This window comes from Musa acuminata, chromosome BXJ2-3 (assembly GCF_036884655.1).
Source record: "Musa acuminata AAA Group cultivar baxijiao chromosome BXJ2-3, Cavendish_Baxijiao_AAA, whole genome shotgun sequence".
NCBI classification, from domain to species: Eukaryota; Viridiplantae; Streptophyta; class Magnoliopsida; order Zingiberales; family Musaceae; genus Musa; species Musa acuminata.
This window is the reverse complement of record NC_088340.1, coordinates 13,209,960-13,229,083: the sequence shown is the minus strand read 5'-3', so window position 1 is coordinate 13,229,083 and position 19,124 is coordinate 13,209,960. Positions and strand designations below refer to the sequence as shown.

At 42.4% G+C, this 19,124-nt stretch overlaps 4 protein-coding genes across 4 annotated transcripts; all 4 read right to left on the bottom strand.

Annotated features, from left to right (window-relative positions):
• Window positions 1-2,317: 2,317 nt before the first annotated feature.
• Window positions 2,318-3,471, bottom strand: LOC135607441 (NDR1/HIN1-like protein 6). Its single transcript, XM_065099259.1, has one exon. The coding sequence runs from the start codon at window positions 3,233-3,235 to the stop codon at window positions 2,513-2,515; it is 723 nt and encodes a 240-aa protein (XP_064955331.1). The 5' UTR covers window positions 3,236-3,471; the 3' UTR covers window positions 2,318-2,512.
• A 1,010-nt stretch (window positions 3,472-4,481) lies between these two features.
• Window positions 4,482-6,577, bottom strand: LOC135607439 (probable pectate lyase 4). The gene is made up of 3 exons (XM_065099257.1): window positions 5,668-6,577; window positions 5,244-5,599; window positions 4,482-5,152 (listed from the first exon to the last, which is right to left on the bottom strand). Exons 1-3 carry the CDS (start codon window positions 6,112-6,114, stop codon window positions 4,795-4,797), a joined length of 1,161 nt encoding a protein of 386 aa, XP_064955329.1. The 5' UTR covers window positions 6,115-6,577; the 3' UTR covers window positions 4,482-4,794.
• A 155-nt stretch (window positions 6,578-6,732) lies between these two features.
• On the bottom strand, window positions 6,733-10,375 carry LOC135583525 (iron-sulfur cluster assembly SufBD family protein ycf24-like). Its single transcript, XM_009393968.3, has 2 exons — window positions 8,882-10,375; window positions 6,733-7,104 (listed from the first exon to the last, which is right to left on the bottom strand). Exons 1-2 carry the CDS (start codon window positions 10,343-10,345, stop codon window positions 6,886-6,888), a joined length of 1,683 nt encoding a protein of 560 aa, XP_009392243.2. The 5' UTR covers window positions 10,346-10,375; the 3' UTR covers window positions 6,733-6,885.
• Window positions 10,376-10,990: 615 nt separating this feature from the next.
• LOC135607440 (uncharacterized) lies at window positions 10,991-16,113 on the bottom strand. Its single transcript, XM_065099258.1, has 6 exons — window positions 15,477-16,113; window positions 14,450-14,661; window positions 14,154-14,355; window positions 13,924-14,009; window positions 13,490-13,581; window positions 10,991-11,730 (listed from the first exon to the last, which is right to left on the bottom strand). The coding sequence occupies exons 1-6, from the start codon at window positions 15,561-15,563 to the stop codon at window positions 11,477-11,479; spliced, it is 933 nt and encodes a 310-aa protein (XP_064955330.1). The 5' UTR covers window positions 15,564-16,113; the 3' UTR covers window positions 10,991-11,476.
• Between the last annotated feature and the right edge of the window lie 3,011 nt (window positions 16,114-19,124).

The window sequence follows — 19,124 nt, the reverse complement described above, 5'->3', positions numbered from 1 at the left end:
GCGACTTAAAATTTAACTGTCATCTATATTTATTCTTTTATTCATCATCTATTACTCATTTCAATTAGACAACATCATACAATCAAGATAGAGAATGATGACCCAAAGAACTTGAAGAAACACAAAAGGCCAAGATGACTGGGGAAGCATCCAAAAACCCATTGCTTACTTTACATACTGGTTATTACTGTACAACTACTTGTTCGAGTTTCCACTCTGACAAAAATTAAAAGTTCAAGAAACATTTCTGAATAGAATCTACAAAATTATACCAAGGATAAAGAACTAAAAAAATTCAATAAAAAGCTTAATGTTTGAAGAAACAAAAAACTATGGTAAGACAACCATATATACTGTCTGGCTCTCGCTGCTACAAGAAGGATGCCAAAAAATAAAACAGTGAACTTGATTGATTCAAAGTGAAGAAAATCATTAGCATTGAACGAGTGTTAAGGTAACTTGCAGCATATATGGGAAGCCAATGCCATGAAACCACAAACTAATATGTCTACCAAAGACTGTTATTTACCGTCAGAAATTAATGATGCAAAACATCTAGAGTCCAAGCCCAGAACATGCATAGAGAATTTTCTTAAAAAGGAAAAAATAGAAAGAAAAAACGGAACATTTGTGGAGAAAAGAGACAACCATGTCATATACAAGCATTTAATCTTGGCTACTATGTTCATGTCATCAAGAAAAAGATCGTATGATTTTACCTGTGCTCATCTTTAGTCCATGTTATTCCTTTCCTGCATTCTTGAGCAGACGTTGATGCTTTCCCACCAACGGCCAGAATCATCATCATGAGAGTGCCCTCCCGTCTATACAATGCCATCTTCGTTGGCAGGGTCACCACCTTCCGAGGAAGATGAGTGGGCATGGCAAAGGGACTCGTTCAGACTCGATGCCATTGACATCCTCTACAAGAAGCAAGAGCGATTTTCTCCCACCGTGTGCTGCAATCCTCAGGGTAAGCTGCTAGAACACTCTCAGATGCCTTTTCCTGCACCCTAGTCCACGACGAATTGCATCTTGCTTCCTCCATCGCCACCTCGGCAATTTAGCAAACAGATCATACGCTTGCAAGAGGATTCCCAGAATCACACAAGAAAACCTTGCAAATGCAAGACAGGAGGAACCTAATTATTCTAAATTCGCTGAATCCCTCAATGTAGCTGTCGGATGCTAAATCTTGAACACCACAAGTCGAATGGCATCAGGATTGAGATACAGAAATCACGCCCAAAAAAGCTGTATGCAAGCATTTCAAGCATTGCAGACGGGCGCACACAGAAGAATCACCACTCGACAAGCACAAGGGCATCCGAAATTACCAAGAAGATCCAACACCTGAGGACACAAACAATTGGATTGCAATTAGGGTTTCAGGATTGGGCAATTAACATGATTCAATAATTCAGGAAAAAAATCATAATAAGTTCTTACTATTAATTCGCTCTGTACACTCTCACTTAAAACAATTGATATTTTTCTTTCATCTTCGTTTAAGAAAATCCTAAAAAAACTCTCTTTCTATAAAACAAAATATTCTTTTCCGACCAAAAATTAAAAATATAAGATATTTATTATTATAAAAAAAAATTGAAAGCCTTAATTTATCGTTTTATGAATCTAAAAAAAAAAAAACTTATTGAACAATATTTACTCTGAATATCAAAGATTTAATTGAATTTTATGACAAATATAGTTTCGAACTTAGATTAATATGTTAATATTTCATTGTTATTTAAGATAATATTCAAATTACATATATCAAGAAGATTCTTTAGTTTTATCATCTCAAGATACTTTAAAATTAGAATCATAACTAATATTCTTTAGTTATGTTCAAATTTAGGATTACAACTAAATCTTTAGCCTTAGAAACCAATATATTGAATACTTGTAGGGGATATGAGTGTTTGAGTTGGCCACCACCACCTTCATTACTTGGAATATATATATATATATATATATATATATATATATATATATATATATATATATATATATATATATATATATATATATACAACCATCCAAACATTATTATTATTATATATATATATATATACATATTTATTCATCAGAGATTATGAGTTGGAATCATATATTTCCCCCTTTTTATTTTACTTGACGTTTAATTATTATTTATGCAATATCATTCCCACTGATTAGTGCATGATATAATTGTGATAGAATGAAGGATATTGCACAAATAATAGTTAAGATTGGAACTCACAAACTACTATAAATATTTTGAATTAAATGAATAATGATCCTATAAACTAAAGCTGTTAGCAAAGAAGTGATATATTTTTTAGATAAGTAACCAAAGATCAATATCGGTAAGATTTGTATTTACACAATCGATGGAATTTGACGACAATTAAATGTATATCGTAAACCAAAAAGACTACAATCTTTATGCATAACGAAACAACATTGGGTGACTCTACATCAACAGTGCCTATGGAAAGAAAGAGATGATGATTCCAACTGAGAGGAATCAAAGCTTCAACCTAAACTTGCATCTGCTCGATTTCAGGCTGATGGTGTTGCTGCTGCTCAGACTGTTCACGATGATGTCGCACTTGACCTTGAACGTCACCTTGGGCAGCTTCAAGCTCCCCAGCTTCACCTTCACCGGCACATTCCCCCGAAACACCAGCGGTATCGTCCCCGTCTGCTGCTGCTGCTGCAGTTCCTGCAGCAGCCCGCTCCCCAGCTGCGTCTCGCCGCTGAGCAGCAGGTTGAGCACCGTGGTGTTTTTGTGGCCCTGGTAGAACACCGGGAAGGTGCCGGAGCAAAGGCTGGTGTTGGTGTACCAGGCGCTCAGGTGGCTCCCGCCTCGGTAGTAGATGCCGATCTTCTTGTTGGGGTTCGTGGTGGTGACCGTCAAGTTGAACGTGGCGCTCACGGTCATGTTGTCGTCGACGGTGAAGTTGGAGATGGCGAGGCGGTCGACGGAGTACTTGGGGAGCTTCGGGTCGAAGGCCAGGTACAGAATGCCGACGATGGCGCCGATGATGACGACGAGGATGACGACGGTGAGGACGGTCCAGCACAGGCACCGGCAGCAGCAGCTCCTCCGCTTCTTCGGCGGCGGCGGTGGCGGATGGTCGGCCTTCTCGGCCGCCTGGGTCTGCAGAGGTTTACTGGGAGCGTGCGACGAAGAGGGCAACAGAGCTTCGACGTCCACCGCCGGGTGGATTCGGTGGCGCTCAGCCATGTCCGATGGGCCTCAAAGTACGCTCGCGATCGAAGGTGGAAGGTCGATCGGATGAATGAAGTCCTTGGCGTGTAAGATAGATTGAGGCGATATATAAGACCGGACGAATGGATGGGTTCTTCGAAGGTGTTCGGCGGCTTCAAACCCCGTGTGAGTCTTGGACCTTGACTTCTTCCTTGCGCTCCTCCATGTGTTGCAAAGCTATTCGAACCTTTACAACATGTGGTGTGAAGAGATGGAGGAGATACAGACGCTCGCTTCCGAGGGTGATCGAGCAATTTATATTTCCATGGAAGCTTCATCTCCTCCTCAACTTCTCCATTCAAAGGAGGATGGATCGACAGGTGTTAGCATCCAGAAGACATTTATGGATCGATTACCTTACAAACTTTGACTTGGCGATCTAATCTTTTTTAGCACACAACACTCGGTCTTACTTAAAGAATTTTTAGATCCCTCTACGAACATTCAATTTCCCTGTACACACGCAAATTAATGCGTCATTTCCTCCCATGTTGGTATACATATGTCATGTGGACATGCCAATTAGATATATAATGAATTTGATACACGCGTGTAGGCATCACACACTGTGATGTTATGGGTAATTATAATGCTATAAAATTAAAAACAAAATATGGTCAAATCAACAAACTGTTGGGGCCGTCGTCAAAGCACAGAAGCCTGCCGCCTTGGTGTGACGTCACTCCATGCGAAGCATTTTTAGAAAGGTCGCCCGCTTCGATGTTCTATGTGAAGTTCACGGTCAACGTTGACAACTCCTTCGTTGATCAAACAAACATGTTCTCGGTAACGCCGTCTAGTAGCTTCCTTGGCCGAGTTGTCGGCTATACGACTTTGCCCTTTCTTTTCACATTGGCAAACGTGTTCACGTAGTGAATAATAATAATAATAATATATAGTTTTTATCTTAATGTGTTCATCCCATCCATCCACATGTGACTACATAGTCAGCTAACACAAACCATTCAAATATTTGAACAATTAGTTTAATATAAAATCATAAAAAAAATATCATTAATATTATAAAATATTCTTCTGTTACTATAATCAAAATTAATTATTATTTATTTAAAATTTTTATCTTTTATCTCAAAATTAATTAGAATACCTTTATTCAAATTAGTCACTAAACAAACGTTCCTTGGCGAACATAATCCTGAATCGAATCGAACTAATCTAGACATCACTAATGTCCACCGTAACACTTAATTATTTTTACATAAAAAATAAATAAGATTAAAATTAACTTATAAAAATATGATGAGTACATTATAATTAATTTTAATTTAAATATTTTTTTATCGCCGGATAGTATTGATTTATATTTCAGAGTACTTTCTAAGCATAGGATTTGATTCTCAATAAAGGCTTAATTTCCATTGAAAATTAAGAAGGTACTCGAATAGCCTCTAGATTTCATGCTTCGAGCATTTGGAGGTTGCACATGATATATACATCGAGTCACTCGATGATCCTCTATCGATGCTCTTCCTCTTAGAAGCAGCTCGTATCCTGATGCATTCCGAGGGCTTCAGTTAGCATCTGCGTCCGGTGCGGCAGCGGAGAGCACCGGCATTGCTCGTCAATGACCTCACGTCGGCGGGCCTCGCTACAGGGAACACCTGGCGCCTATTGTACCTCGGAGCGGCCACAGGTGATCCTGCCTGCCGGAAGAATGCTCCATTGAGGAAGGCATCATTCACCGATTGCCAATTCCAGGAAGTGCCTCCGCCTTCCCCGACCATTCGCAGCGTGACCTTCTTATTGCTTGAGCCTGATGCTATGAACAGGTTCCCTTCGCTCCTAACGCTAGGATTCATGGTGCCGCCGATGGCGTACTCCCCCCACCCGTCGTACAGATTGTTCGCCAGGTGTGCATACCCGTGCCTTATCCTGCAATAGTTGGACGTCAGTTTCATGATCACGGAGTGCTGGCTGCATCATGCTGCGACGCGAGGGAACTGAGCGGAGATCGGTGGCTGACCTCGGCATGCGCTGTTGGCAGTTGGGACCGAAGCGGTTGAACGCGACGGTCACGCTCATCCGCCTGTCCTCGAGGTAGTCGTCGTCGTGTCCCAGGAGCATCACCTTGTCATGGTCCCTGAACCAGTTGTTGGAGACGGTGATCCCCGTGGAACCGCGGGTCACGTCTAGGAGCCCGTCCTCGCATGCATACAGTGTGTTGTGATCGATCCAGACCTTCGAGGTGGCGACGAGTCTGATGGCGTCGCCGTCCACGCCTGCCATGTGCGTGAGCTCTCCCTCCGGTTCCATGACCGGTCCCGGGGGTTTGGAGCGGATGTGGTGGAACTGCAGCCCGTGGATGATCACACTGTCAACCTGCCCATCGTCAACAGTCCAGCTCAGGATGCGGCGGGCACAATCTCATCGGATCCAGGGACTCATACCTCGTAAAGCAAGAAGCCGGCGCCGTAGGCGATGTGGACGTCGGCGCCGCGGCCGTCAATAGTGGTGAAGCTCTTCACGACGAGAGGTCGGACGAGCTTGATCTGCATGTCCCTGCTGAACGTGATCCACACCTTCCCCGGGAGCAGCGTAGCGCCGTACCGCAATGTCCCAGGCCGAGGGTTCACCGGATCATCGCTGGGATCGATGACGAGGTAAGTCGTCAAGTCGCGGCCCCTGTTCTGGTTCATCTTGCCGGAGAATCCCACGGAACAAACGGCGAGTCGCTGCCGGTTCGCCGCCCACTTCGGGTCGCGGCGCCAGCACTGGTCGATTGCATTCATGCGTCCTGGGGCGCGGGCATCGACAAGGAAGGGGAAGAGGAGGAGGAGGAAGAGGAACAGGGCGAGGTACTTGCACAGGCTGGTGGGGAGGTGAGTCGAAACCATCGTTAGAGGCGAGGCGAGGGAATGGGATCCGATGGAGAAGTGGGAGAGGGTTTTGGTGGATATATAAGGGGGCCGACCAAGTGTTCGTTGGATGGACTGTTAGGGAGGCTGTAGTGAGGCCGTGTTTAATTAGAAAGAGTTAGGTAGAGCAGTTGGTACCAATCAAAGGTGGGGGAAGCCATCGGCCAATTTAAGGTGGGGTGGCCAAGTTATGATGAGCAGCGCTTGCAATTGGATGTCATCAGACTAAAGTTAAACCTTGCAATCGTATTCATCACTAAGGTAATGTGCGAGCACAGAATTGCATAAAACGAGAAGAAGGCAGAAGCGCATTAGCTCAACATGCAAAGGGTACAATTATTGCTGTGGGTTTAAGCTCGCACAGGGACTAAATCTAATGCGACAAAGACAAAAGATCCATATAGATATCAGAATCATTAAGGGAACATTCATGTTGTAGAGGTCCATTGAACTCAATTTGGTACAAACGAAATGGAGAAAAGAAAAAAGGGCTGCCTTGCTTGAGGATTCTGTGCATGATTGATCAACATCATCTGTCATTTGTAAATACAGGTCAATCAATCTAAGAATCACTCTCATCTACAGAAACAAAAAAAATAAAAATAAAAAGGTATGCTTGGATTTGACAAATAAGCAACCATCTCAAGTGCGCTTTTGTGTGTCTACTGGAAGTCGATTAGTTCTTACAAAGCTATACAAGGGATTACAAACAAGTCACAGCATCAGTAAGCGATGAGAGAAAGAGGAATATTACCCGACAGACCCCTCCAGTTTCAAGTTCATGAGTGCATTCACTTCGGAGGCAAACTCCAGTGGGAGCTTGTTGAAAACATCCCTGCAGAATCCACCAATCATTGCAGCTACAGCCTTTTCATGATCGATCCCCCTCTGCTGAAAATAGAAGAGTTGATCTTCACCTATCTTAGAAGTGCTTGCTTCATGCTCCACACGAGCTGTAGGGTTCTTTACCTGGTTGATGAAAAGCCGAACATCAATATTAAAGAATAAGCAATTGATTTAAATTACAGACATAAAAGATTAATTGATTTATTGGTGCATATAATAATCTAGCATCAGTATGTACTACACAGAAGAAGCATCAACACTGAACGTACAGTTAAAAAAGACCATAGCACCATACTGATGCCAATTCAATCGATACTAGCAGACTGCTGACTAGATGTTCCATTTCCTTATGGATCGTGTAATTCATAATTATCTACCCAATATATTTCATTGCCAAGAATGTCAAAGATACATGCATAAGCGCCTATGGAAATACAGAATTTATTTTTTGGAGGTGATGACGTGTGCTTTCTAAAACAGGTCAATTGGCTTGGAAATACTAGTATCACCAAGGCAGCCAGCCAGAGTCAAAATATAGCATAGAATGTGCTAAGATCCCATGCTGTGTCAACAACAGTATGTTGATCGCACAGGTCAGAAAAAAGAAAAAACACAACAACAATCCTAGAATATTCAATATCTAATAGAGCAAGTTTGTTTTGGCAATAGTTGAGAGTGAGAAAATAGAAAGCAAGTTAATTACCCTCAAGATGAGTCATGGCACATTATATACAAAGTTGAATAACTTTGGCTCACTAAGTGCTCAACAAGCCTTGCCAAGTATATTGCTGAAAATCACTACACTATAAGTAATAACAAAACAACCACCAAGCTGAAAGTTACCACTTGTATTACAAATGCCAGGTTTCCGACCACCCAAACCAAATGTCCCCTTGAATATTCAAACATGGTTTTTCAATTTTAAACAACATGACCATCCACTTATCTGGCAATTTCATCAAGATAGTCAGAATAAGTATCTAGTCTATGTGTATAGTCATAAACCTCCAGGAAGAAGAAAATGATCCTCCGGGACCATGTTACCGTCATCCCTCTGATATGATTTTTTTTTTGTGTGCATCTGATCAAGTGCATGGTAGGAAAAATCAAGAACAATCAAGGATAGATTGAGATACAAGAATGACCTGTTCAACTGTTACAGTATGTTGATAAGTTATGCTATTGAAACAAGTCCCTTAGCAAGCAGATAAAGACAATTTCATCTTCTGTATTCCTCAAACTTCTGCAGGCTAGATATCGAAATGACATTTTGAGAATCTTAATTGGTTTTTTACTCTTCTAGCCAAAAAATTGAATGTTCTGGTTGGACAGTGTTTTTAAAAGAGAAAATAGAAAAAAAAAAGGGGGGTACAGAGAATGTGTGCGAGTGAGAGAGAAAGAGAGGAAGAGAGAGAGAGAGAGAGAGAGAGAGAGAGAGAGAGAGAGAGAGCAAAAATAAATAACAGGACACAACTAACTTTAATGATGGTCACGAAATCAGAGTGAATTCACAAAAAAAGGCAAGATTATTAAGTACTGCCAACAACAGGAATTTGAATAAAAGTGAAGGAGGAGAAGTTACAGGTTGGCTGACATGGTCAATTCCCGATTTAAACATTTCATGGGTATGGACTTGTTAGGATACAAATTAAATTACTATCTGATGTCTATGAATACAAAGCACATATCAGCCCTAGTGCAGTGTACTCTACTATCATCACATATAAGTTTCAAGAAAACTAACAAATTTGATGTTTCTAAATGACCTAAAATGTTTGGTTTGCATAACAAATAGAAACTTAATTAAGCATCTCTTTTATGGGAGAAGTAAAATGACAGGTCTCTTTTATGATATCAGCTAGAATGATCTATCATTGTTAGCCATAGATAAGCAGCTTACCTCTATGTAGGGATATGTGTTTGCACCCGCTGTGTCACCGATCAGCATAGAATCACATTGTGAGAAGTTCCGAGAATTTTCTGCATCAGGCTGGACTTTAACAAGCCCTCGGTAACAATTCGTAGACTTCCCAGCAGAGATGCCCTTGGAGACAATCCGACTCCTTGTATTCTTCCCCTGATGGATCATCTTTGTTCCGGTGTCTGCTTGCTGGAAATCTTTAGTCAGTGCCACCGAGTAAAACTCACCCATCGAGTCATCCCCCCTCAAAATTACACTGGGGTACTTCCATGTGATTGCGGAGCCAGTTTCTACCTGTGTCCATGAAATTTTCGACCCTTTACCTTGACAAAGCCCCCTCTTTGTGACGAAATTGTAGATCCCACCGTTGCCTTCCTCATCACCAGCGTACCAGTTCTGCACCGTGGAGTACTTGATCTCAGCTCCCTCATGACAGTACAGCTCCACCACCGCGGCATGTAGCTGGTTCTTATCATATGACGGTGCTGTGCAGCCTTCCAGATAGCTGACGTAGCTCCGTTCATCAGCGATAATCAACGTCCTCTCGAATTGTCCCGTCTCCCGATCGTTAATCCTGAAGTACGTGGAGATCTCCATGGGGCACACAGTGTCCTTGGGGATGTAGCAGAAGGACCCATCGCTGAAGACGGCAGAGTTGAGGGCCGCGTAGTAGTTATCCCCGGGAGGGACGACCTCCCCCAGGTACCGGCGGATAAGCTCCGGGTACTCCCTGATGGCTTCGGAGATGGAACAAAAGATGACACCTTTCTCAGCGAGGGCGGCACGGTGCGTGGTGGCGATAGATGTGGAATCGATGACGGCATCGACGGCAACGTTGGCGAGGCGCTTCTGCTCGTTGAGAGGGATGCCTAGGCGATCAAACGTCTCGAGGAGCTTGGGATCGACCTCATCGAGGCTGCCGAGCTTGGGCTTCCGCTTGGGCTCAGAGTAGTAGCAGATGGACTGGAGGTCGATGGGCGGGTAGCAATTGTCGGACCAGTGCGGCTCGCGCATGAACTGAAAACGGCGGAAGGCGCGGAGGCGGAACTGAAGCATCCATTCGGGCTCGCCCTTCTTGGCGGAGATGAGGCGAATGGTGCCGTCGTTGAGGCCCTTGGGGATGGAGACGGACTCGATGTCGGAGACGAAGCCCCACTGCGAGTAGTCCCGCTTCAGGAATCGCTCAATGGGATCGGCGTCCTCCTTTCCGCCGCCTTCGTTGGAGGGACGGCTGGGCGTGCGGTCGGTTTGAACGGCGCGGATCGAATCGGGGCGGGAATTCCTTTGGGGTGACGGTGTCGGGATTAGGGTTCTCGAATTGCGGAAAAAGCGGGTGCGACGAAACCCTAAGCGAAGATCCGAGAGAATGCCACGCTCGGATCGAGATGGAGTTTGGAGAGGAGAGAGAGGCGAGAAGAGGGAGGAGGAGGCGGAGGAAGCCATGGAAGTGGGAGGAGATATGGAAGAGGTAGTGTCGAGAATAAGAGGGGCGGGGGGAAAGACTTAGGAATAGGCCGTGTGGCAGCGGATGACCCCACCGAAGTCGCTAAAAGGAAGCCACGTGGATGGATCCGTAGATTGGATCGGCCTGACCACTATCCACTCAGGCGGGCAGAAATGGTAGCGGATTCATCTAAATCCGAATGCGATTAGGGTGTTGATCGAGATGAACACAAGCCTGGCGAGTCGGATTCATACACGTGTATCGGTAAGATCAATGATAGCGTCAAGATACAAATGAGCAGACATATCTCATTATTAAGATGAATTATGGCCTGTAGTAGACTTTGTATATTTAAACTCTCGAGTAGAATTTAGATTTTATTTGCGATCAATGATTATAAAAGATCATCAGTTCAAAAAAGAAAAAAATATCTAAAGTCATTACACAGTCTTATCTCTGTAATAATCCAAAGTACAAAAGAATAATCTTTCCATGACACCATACAAATATCTTATCATATAAAAGAAATTAAGAACTGACATGAGAAGTTAATGATCATACTATAAACATGAAGTATGTCCAGAATGACAAGATGCAAATTAACAAAAGCTTCTAAATTAAGTAGCTACACTGTTTCATGGAGCTGGAAGAAGAATAAAATGGCACTGACATTGTACTATAGAAATCAGTCTTAGTACAAAGTATTCTAGGAATTCATCATTATCAAGTATACAATGAAAAGACATGGTAAAGAATCCTCCAATGTCTCAAAAAAGCATGAAACATCGGTGTAAGGAGAAGCAAAACGTCACAAGAGACTGCAGTTAGAAATGCCAAAAGCTCATGCCACCACCACAAGTGACTTTCCAACACAAAACTATTAGTTGAACCCAACATAATCTGTGATTTAGGCTCATAATCAAAAGTATTATGCTAGGACCTTAGAAGCCTTACTTGGAGTGAGAACAAGTTGATCGAAAGACTGTTTGATCACCATCGGCTTTTTGTATCAAAGAAAAGAAATTTGTAATCCTTCGACCTATCTATCACCAATGTCAGTCAAAAGAGTTCTCTTCAAAAGGTGTATGGTGGCATGGGGAACTACCAAAGAAAGAGGAGATCGTTTACGTTTAGTGAGTGGTGAAGAAGTCAAAGTCATGATGGTCAACTCCAAGCTGCTTCAGCCAAGAGTATGCTGCACTATAAAGGGAGTTGATCATTTCATCATCTGAAGTTTCAGGGTTTCTCCAGAGGTCCCCCTGTAACTTGTATGTGGCTAGTCCAAAGGGAAAAAGAGAAATACAGTTGCCCCATCTCTTTTGCTTCCGTGCATTGCTCTCAGTTATATGAAATGAGTCCATCATGTCCTCAGGTACATTATTGTCTGCAGAGTTCCACATCAAAGGAAAGCTATTGAGAGATGAATTTCATCATTGGAAATATAAAAGCAAATTAAACAATTTGTTTTCATATCAAATGATAATTAATTAAACATGACAAGATTGGCTATCAACTCTTGAGAAAACTATACCTATGCCGCAGCATGCTTTATGCAGATAAAACAATTCTGCGAATACAGAAACCAAAATTTGGACAAACGAAAAGGGTGAGGTGGGACATGAATATGACAAAATTTGGATAAGTGCTGCAACATTGCATAAATGTATGTGGTTTGTGTCTACCACAACTTGATGTAACGAGTTATTTTCGTAAGTCAATAATCACAGTGAAAGCTATGTATGTTGGCTTTATAACTCTTCAGTATCCATAAGTAGCAGAGATATGTTTACAGCAAGCTTCTCAACTTGGTTTCACAAGTATACTATATTATATTTAACCTTTGTTCACCCAACTTCTACACTGGATACTACCCTCTTTATGTGGAAGACCACCACCATCTTTTGAAGGAACAACTATAATGGCATCATCCTTATAACAGATGACTGACAGTCTTCTCACTTCTGTTGGTCAGGACAAACGAGTTTCCTGCAAAACTAAAGTTCTTGCAATATATCCTTTTTTCACCTCAGTATTGAAGTCACAAGACATGGTGAAGATTTTCATCTACGTCTAACCAAGTATATTAAAGATCTTCTATGTCTGTTTAGATAAATTTGAAGTCATTGTTCACTCCATGGCAAGATGGTCTAGACACAGAGATGGGCTCCAATCCATTTCAAGAACAAAAGTAGGAATAAGTCAAAACTGTAGTTTGAGAAAAACTTTCTCTGAGACATTAAGGACATGTAGAGTATCAGTTAACACATTAAGTTACTTTGAAATTTCAGGTTTAATGTTTTTCCGAAGAATTTCATTTAGATAAAGCAATGATTCCATCACCAGTATATTTAATATGGTATCTAATTACATAAATTAGTAAGTCTTGATATTAGGGTAATGTTGCTCTTTTGCGATCAGGGTAACTAAAATTCTTGTTGGCTGTGCTCCTAAACTTGCATTGGTGGGCGCCTTGTGCATCGGGCTACCCTTTTATCTATTTATAGGATTGCTAACATTTTTATAGGTTCAATCAATTTCATATTAGTAATTTCAGAACTGTATTTCACAAATACTGATCATCAAACTATATGCTTGAGTGTTTGTCACACAATTCTAGTCACAGAATTGGACAAAAAACCTATAAAACATGTAGCATGTGGTGAGTTGGGGAAAAAATTACAGATGGAGGTCATTGCAAATTCTCAAAAACCACACAAAGTCCTAGAAGAGATTGTCTGTGCTTATTAACAGCTCCAGTAGCAACAAACTAACTACTGAAACCATGACAAGATTTCATAAACCAGAAGAAGAAATATTCTAATAAGACTGATTATAGGCATGTGGATAATTCATGCTGTTATTCCTTTCAAAGACTAAATGTGAGTTTTTGTGATATATGATGTTTTAAGTTGAACCATGAAAACAGTAGGCTGAGAATTGACAAACATTACTGATTTTCAAATTAGACTATCTGAACCCATGAGTTTTTATGTTATACACAAGGGACTGTCCTCCAAATAACTTTAAACACTAACCAACAAAAAAGAGTATTCTTGTGCAACAACAGTGTTATAAAAACAATTAATGGAATAAAAAGCAAGACCAAAATAATTGTTCTCTCGACAACCATGCAAGGGGCATACCTTGGAATGATGCAGAGATGGTATGATAAGTCAGAAAGCATGCAGACAAATCCTTTACATGTCTACAATTTGGAATCTGGTAAATAGGGTACCTGATACGGAAACAAAATTTTCAGAAACATATAAATCAAAAGAATCAGCTATTTATAAGCAGAAGCAACAATAACCATAAAACACTGACTTGTAAGCATTTCAACCCCATTGAAACTTTATATAGCCATGTGTTCTTAACAACTAGTTGATATCAAACTAAATTTAAGCAGATTTACTTGCATGCTTTGCTGACTTCTTTTTATTTGGAAAAAGGAAAAGATGGCATTCCTACCTCGCTCATGGATTTCCAAATTGTTTCAATAGCCCAAGGTTCACTAGAAACCACTCAATGGCTCTAGATACCTAAACAATAACGGGATGGAATAGATATGTAGCCATACCAGGCAACCGACATCCAGCTAGCTGGTGAGATGTCCACACTCTTGAATGATGTCAAACCAGGATAATTCTGTGCTAGTTCATTTACCTATTAAACAGAATATAAGGACATTATGAACAACAAAGTAGAAGATGTGAATCTTAAAACCTAATTTATTTTATGCTTTTGACAAAGTGGAAAAAGTCATGAAAATGAATTAGACATGATCTTTTAGCAAAAGAGTATTTGTACCTTGTCCATGAGTGGTATCCTTCCATAAGGAGAACCATACTCTATATACTGCAAGTATAATTGCCCCAGGATTTCTCTTGTTGACCATGAACTATCCTGGTCAAGGATAGAGTCTTCTGACACAGCATCCGATGACCTGGACAACTTTTCACTCTCACTATCATCACTGGAGGATTCCCTTTCACTCTCTTCCAGAAATATCCTACATAAATAGGGAAAATTTCAGCTTAGCTTCCTGTTTCTTACACCCAACATTATTAAGACAATTACGACAAAAGTATGTCAGGTACAAGCACCTATGCGGAGCAAGAGATTTGTTAGTGTAAATTTGGATGGCAGAGAGGTACGGCACGTAGTATTGCACTACCCTTTGACAGTTGTCAAGAATAATTGGAACTCCAACCCCATAGACACTCCACTCTCTATATTGATCCCAAAGGTCTCCAAGACTGAAATACTCCATCTTGCCCCGTAAGATCAGTTGCCAGTTTAAATCTCGCAGACATGTCTGCAATTGTTAGAACTTAACATTAGAAATCTGAGAACTTAATCAGAACATATCACTGAATGATTGTAAACATAAATTAACAAACCAAAGAAACAAAGAGGAAATAAGCAATACAAGAAAGATATCAAAAGTTGACTGGACTATATGTATTGGAATGAATGTTGAAAAAGTGAGACTGGGAAGAGTATATAAAGATGTCTTAGTTCAAAAACAAGAGAAAAACACTATTTCTACGCCTAGTTTAAGATCAAGTGTCATTATCCCAATTGGATGAATCAAAACGTATTACCAACTTGTACTGAGGCGGTAACATATGGCTAGGCCAATTTTTGCCAGCACAGGAGTGTGTCAACTGCCATAGCATGAAATATGCTGTGCTGCAAAGGTATTAGGAAGGCTCTCATGCCATGATACAATGCTAGATTAAGGCAGTTAACCAGAAGAAGAAAAAAAAAAAGAAATCATCACTGTCCACATCTCTAAATTGTTAAAACATTACCAAGCGAGCAAAAGACCGAGATCTATAGTTCACTCCATAAGTACTCATTTCCCACATTCCATTGACAAAGATCTCTTTAAGATATCTACGACACATCCATTAGCACACCATTCGAAACAAACTAACAAAAGAAAAGGCGTTGGTTGTCCGTTCAAGGAAACAAAGATCAAGATCTTCAACAGAAAAAATGGAAAAAGAGCACATCAAAGATTCTCAAAACTTTAAATTATAAAAGAACAGAATAAACCAAAGGGCAAATAAATCAGTACAAGATGTCTGGATTGTGGTTATGCCAGAAAAAAGGCAAAGAAGTCACCTTTGGAAGAGGGTAAGCGGGAACCATCGGCGTTGTGTGAGTGAGGAAAGACTGCAGATTGGAGCGCTTTTTCCAGTTAACCGCCATTTCTTTCTTGATACAACACTATTTATTTAACTCAACAGATCAAAACTACGAAATCACAGATCAACAGGACCAGAAGAGGAAAACAAGACAAGAACAGAAGTAAAAGAAGCACAGACAAGAAGGGAAAAGGAGAAAGAGCTCTTTTTCCCTCAGAATAATCAAGAACGGAGTTCGGGGCAGGTTTCACGACCCAATCATCCTCTCCTTCACTGTTTATCCCTCGAAGGGATCGAAACAAAAGAGTAGAAAGCTCATCATCTTTTCCATCAATGCGCTCCGACCAACAGCAACAACATAAAAGAAACTAAATTCGATCCAAATCGGGTCAGGAAAGCACAGCAGCACTGCGACAAATTCAGACAGAGCAAAGAAGATGATGCAGAAGAACAGATGCACGAGAGAGAGATGGAGAGGGAGAGAGCAAGGGAACGCTCAGGAGCAGGAGGAGAAGCAGGGATCCGGTTTCCCACTTTCCTTTCGCGAACCGAAGAATTGGCGGTGCGTATTCCGTCCCTCTGTTTTGACCGATGGGAGAAGAGTGCGACGAGGGGACAAGGCGAGAGGTGAAAAGGAGGGCCGCCGCGTGGTTCGTAGTAACTGTACTCGGCCTTTTCGTCCTCGGGGCAGCGCCACTCCCACGCGGACTACTGGCCCACCGGTTGGCGCACGTCTCTCGCGGGCTCCACATCCGACGACCCGGGAAGGACCACCTCGGCGAGTAAGGCTCGCGCGTAGAAATCGGTAGTAGGTGATTCTTTATCTCCGAGTCACCTGTGTGTGCTCCCTAGTCTTCCATCAGGCGGGGCCCACGTCGACCCCATTCGGAACCCCTTCATGTGGCTTGCGGTCCTCTGGAATTTGTGGCGCTAATGTTTCGTCATGGCGTCCAATATTTTTACAAACGTGTCCGATGATAATTAATTTTTTACTTCATTTTTTCTTTTTCTGAAGTTATGTCAAAATCTGATTCTCGGATTAGATAATAAAAAAAAATCAAATTATTAAAGTATTAAAGCTTATAAAACAACGTTGAGGATATATACCCAACAAAATACTTTTGAGACTTAAGTCGGTTTAGGGAGTTTAAAAGTGTTGAATGAATGTTGAGACGTTCATAGTCAAATATATAAAGAGCTTATGATTTTTTGTGTACTAACAAATGTAAGCTTTCCATAGTGTAACTCGATGAAGGTTTATAGATGAGCATTGACATCGGAGATGATTATGCACATCTCCCGACCATAGGAGAATCATGTTACGTTCAAACCAGGGATCATGCGTTATGTGTTAACAGTGATGTAGCCAGTAACGTATGAGGGAATGACATCATGTCAGTCACACATAGTTCAAATATCAAGCACAAAGCTTTAAGATAGTGATCATATTGTATCGAAATGTCAATCATATATTATTGAGATATCGATAGCACAAAGATATTGAACATATGAGATTGAGATGCTTATCATATAACATTAGTTGTCAATCATACAACATTGAAATATATGAGATATCGATCATTGATATGCCGGCCATGTCATTCTTCCACCGTCAAACTGGGAGTTAGGAAGCAGCTTTCTTGAGTTAATACAAATAAGCTACTGCATGTATGTAGTTGAGATGAAGCCTTCACACTTTAATATCTTGGCAACCTCACAAAGTAAATCTTCAGCTACTTCGAGTCTCGCTGAGACTCTCTTGTCAGTGAACCTTTACATAGTGGTTGAGGAGTCAGTACGGTTCAGTCATATCCCGGATGCGCAAAGATACTCGGGCAGTGGAAGTCATAGTCCGGTTGGGTTGAGCTCAAATCTCGCTTTCGGGATGCGAAGGTTCCCCTTTGATTGGTTGCCTCCTTCCTTATTGCCTGGCTCCTACACACAGGTTGGGGTCGGGAGGAGGATTTCCTGACTCGATCCCTCCGAAGATTTAGTTAAAACTGAGTGAAAACGAGAAAATCTCCCTTTAGTGTTGCCCGATGATGGATTTTTATACCTTGTGCATAGGGACCAATTGTACCTGACACATTTATGGTCGCCGACTCTTTAAGCTGTGAACTCACTTCTCGAGTGGACATTGGGCATCCTTTATGCCTCGGCGCCGAACAACGGTGTCGCACTCGATCGGCACCGTCCCGATCTGGCGGGGCGGTGCTATACTCGATCGGCATCGTCTCGATCTTTGTGGGACGACATTGTACTCGGTCGGTGCCATCCTGATCTTTGCAGGGCAGTATTGTACTCGGTCGGCGTTATCCCGATCTATGCAGGGCGACGTCGTACTCAGTCGGCAGCGTCCTGACCTTTGTGGGGCGGTGTCGTACTCGGTCAGCATCATCCTGACCTTTGTAGGGCGATGTACTCGATTAACATTGTTTTGATCTTTGCGGGGGCGACGTCATACTTGAGGGACATGGTGCCGATGTGGTCCGTCATGTTGACTTTGATGCTCTTGGTTGACACTAATGTGGCTGTGAGCAGTTGTTAGAAGGCATGTTACCGAATTGTACTCTATTATTCTCTCCCCACCCTCCAGAAAGTGGCATGCATCGGATCGCTCTCCGAGGGGCCTAGTGCATGGTGCGGTGCGTCTTACAAGTCGAGTCGATCATTGCATAGTGATTGGTGGTATGACCGGTGGTTGGCCAAGGATGTATGGGAATGAGCATCGGTCACAGATAGGGTTTGTTGGGAACAAATGTTGGAGTTGCTTGCTTCTGAGCGTAGCAGTTTGGATGTTGAGGGTTGGTGGTACCGAGCACCATAACTTGGACACTGAAGGATTGATGTGGCCGAGCACCATGGCTTGGGTACTAAAGACTGATGTGACCGAGCACCATGGCTCAGGCAATGAAGGACTGATGTGACCGAGCACCATGACTCGGGCACTGAAGGACTGATGCGGTCGAGCGCCATGGCCTAAGGACCGAAGATGGATGTGGCCGAGCACCATGGCTTGTGCAGTGAAGGACTGATGTGACCGAGCAACATGGCTCGGGCACTGAAGATTGATGTGACCGAGCACCATGGCTCGAGCACTGAAGGACTGATGTGGCTGAGCACAATGACTCGGACACTGAAGGACTGATGTGATCGAGCACCATGCCTCGGGCACTGAAACACTGATTCAGCCGAACTTCATGACTCGGGTACTAAAGTACTGACATGACTGGATAACTTTGCTTCACCCATGGCCAAAATTAACCAAGCAGGGAGCCTTCCCGCCTTGCAGTTTCGACGGGAAATTTGTGCCCCGGCGAGAGGCTTCTACCTTGGTGGGAATGCCTTGCCTTGGAACTTGTGCTCCTTTACGAGACATTATGGCAAGGTGAGCGGTCGCTTGCATTTTGGGGGAGGTGAAAGCTCACCTTTGTTGGCAGAATCTTGCCTTATAAAAGCTCCTTTCCCCTTCTCCCCATTTGCCTACTGGTCCTTGCTAAGTCTATCCCTGCGCTCCGGCTTCCCTTTCCCACTGTCCTCCTTGGTCGGTAAACATCTCAGGTCGGTCAAGATGTCTCCTTCCTCCTCTTCTTTCTCTTCTTCCTTCTCTTCCTCTTCTTCATCA

What these genes read in the sequence shown, in the direction of transcription:
- LOC135607441 (XM_065099259.1), bottom strand. Translation starts at nt 3,235, where the DNA reads ATGGCTGAGCGCCACCGAATCCACCCGGCGGTGGACGTCGAAGCTCTG.
- LOC135607439 (XM_065099257.1), bottom strand. Translation starts at nt 6,114, where the DNA reads ATGGTTTCGACTCACCTCCCCACCAGCCTGTGCAAGTACCTCGCCCTG. An exon ending in CCGGCTTCTTGCTTTACGAG is followed by an intron (nt 5,600 to 5,667) that starts GTATGAGTCCCT and finishes GACGATGGGCAG; the next exon opens with GTTGACAGTGTGATCATCCA. An exon ending in TGCCAACAGCGCATGCCGAG is followed by an intron (nt 5,153 to 5,243) that starts GTCAGCCACCGA and finishes CAACTATTGCAG; the next exon opens with GATAAGGCACGGGTATGCAC.
- LOC135583525 (XM_009393968.3), bottom strand. Translation starts at nt 10,345, where the DNA reads ATGGCTTCCTCCGCCTCCTCCTCCCTCTTCTCGCCTCTCTCTCCTCTC. An exon ending in ACACATATCCCTACATAGAG is followed by an intron (nt 7,105 to 8,881) that starts GTAAGCTGCTTA and finishes TTCATCAACCAG; the next exon opens with GTAAAGAACCCTACAGCTCG.
- LOC135607440 (XM_065099258.1), bottom strand. Translation starts at nt 15,563, where the DNA reads ATGGCGGTTAACTGGAAAAAGCGCTCCAATCTGCAGTCTTTCCTCACT. An exon ending in GGATACCACTCATGGACAAG is followed by an intron (nt 14,010 to 14,153) that starts GTACAAATACTC and finishes TCTGTTTAATAG; the next exon opens with GTAAATGAACTAGCACAGAA. An exon ending in AGCTGGATGTCGGTTGCCTG is followed by an intron (nt 13,582 to 13,923) that starts GTATGGCTACAT and finishes TTTCCGTATCAG; the next exon opens with GTACCCTATTTACCAGATTC.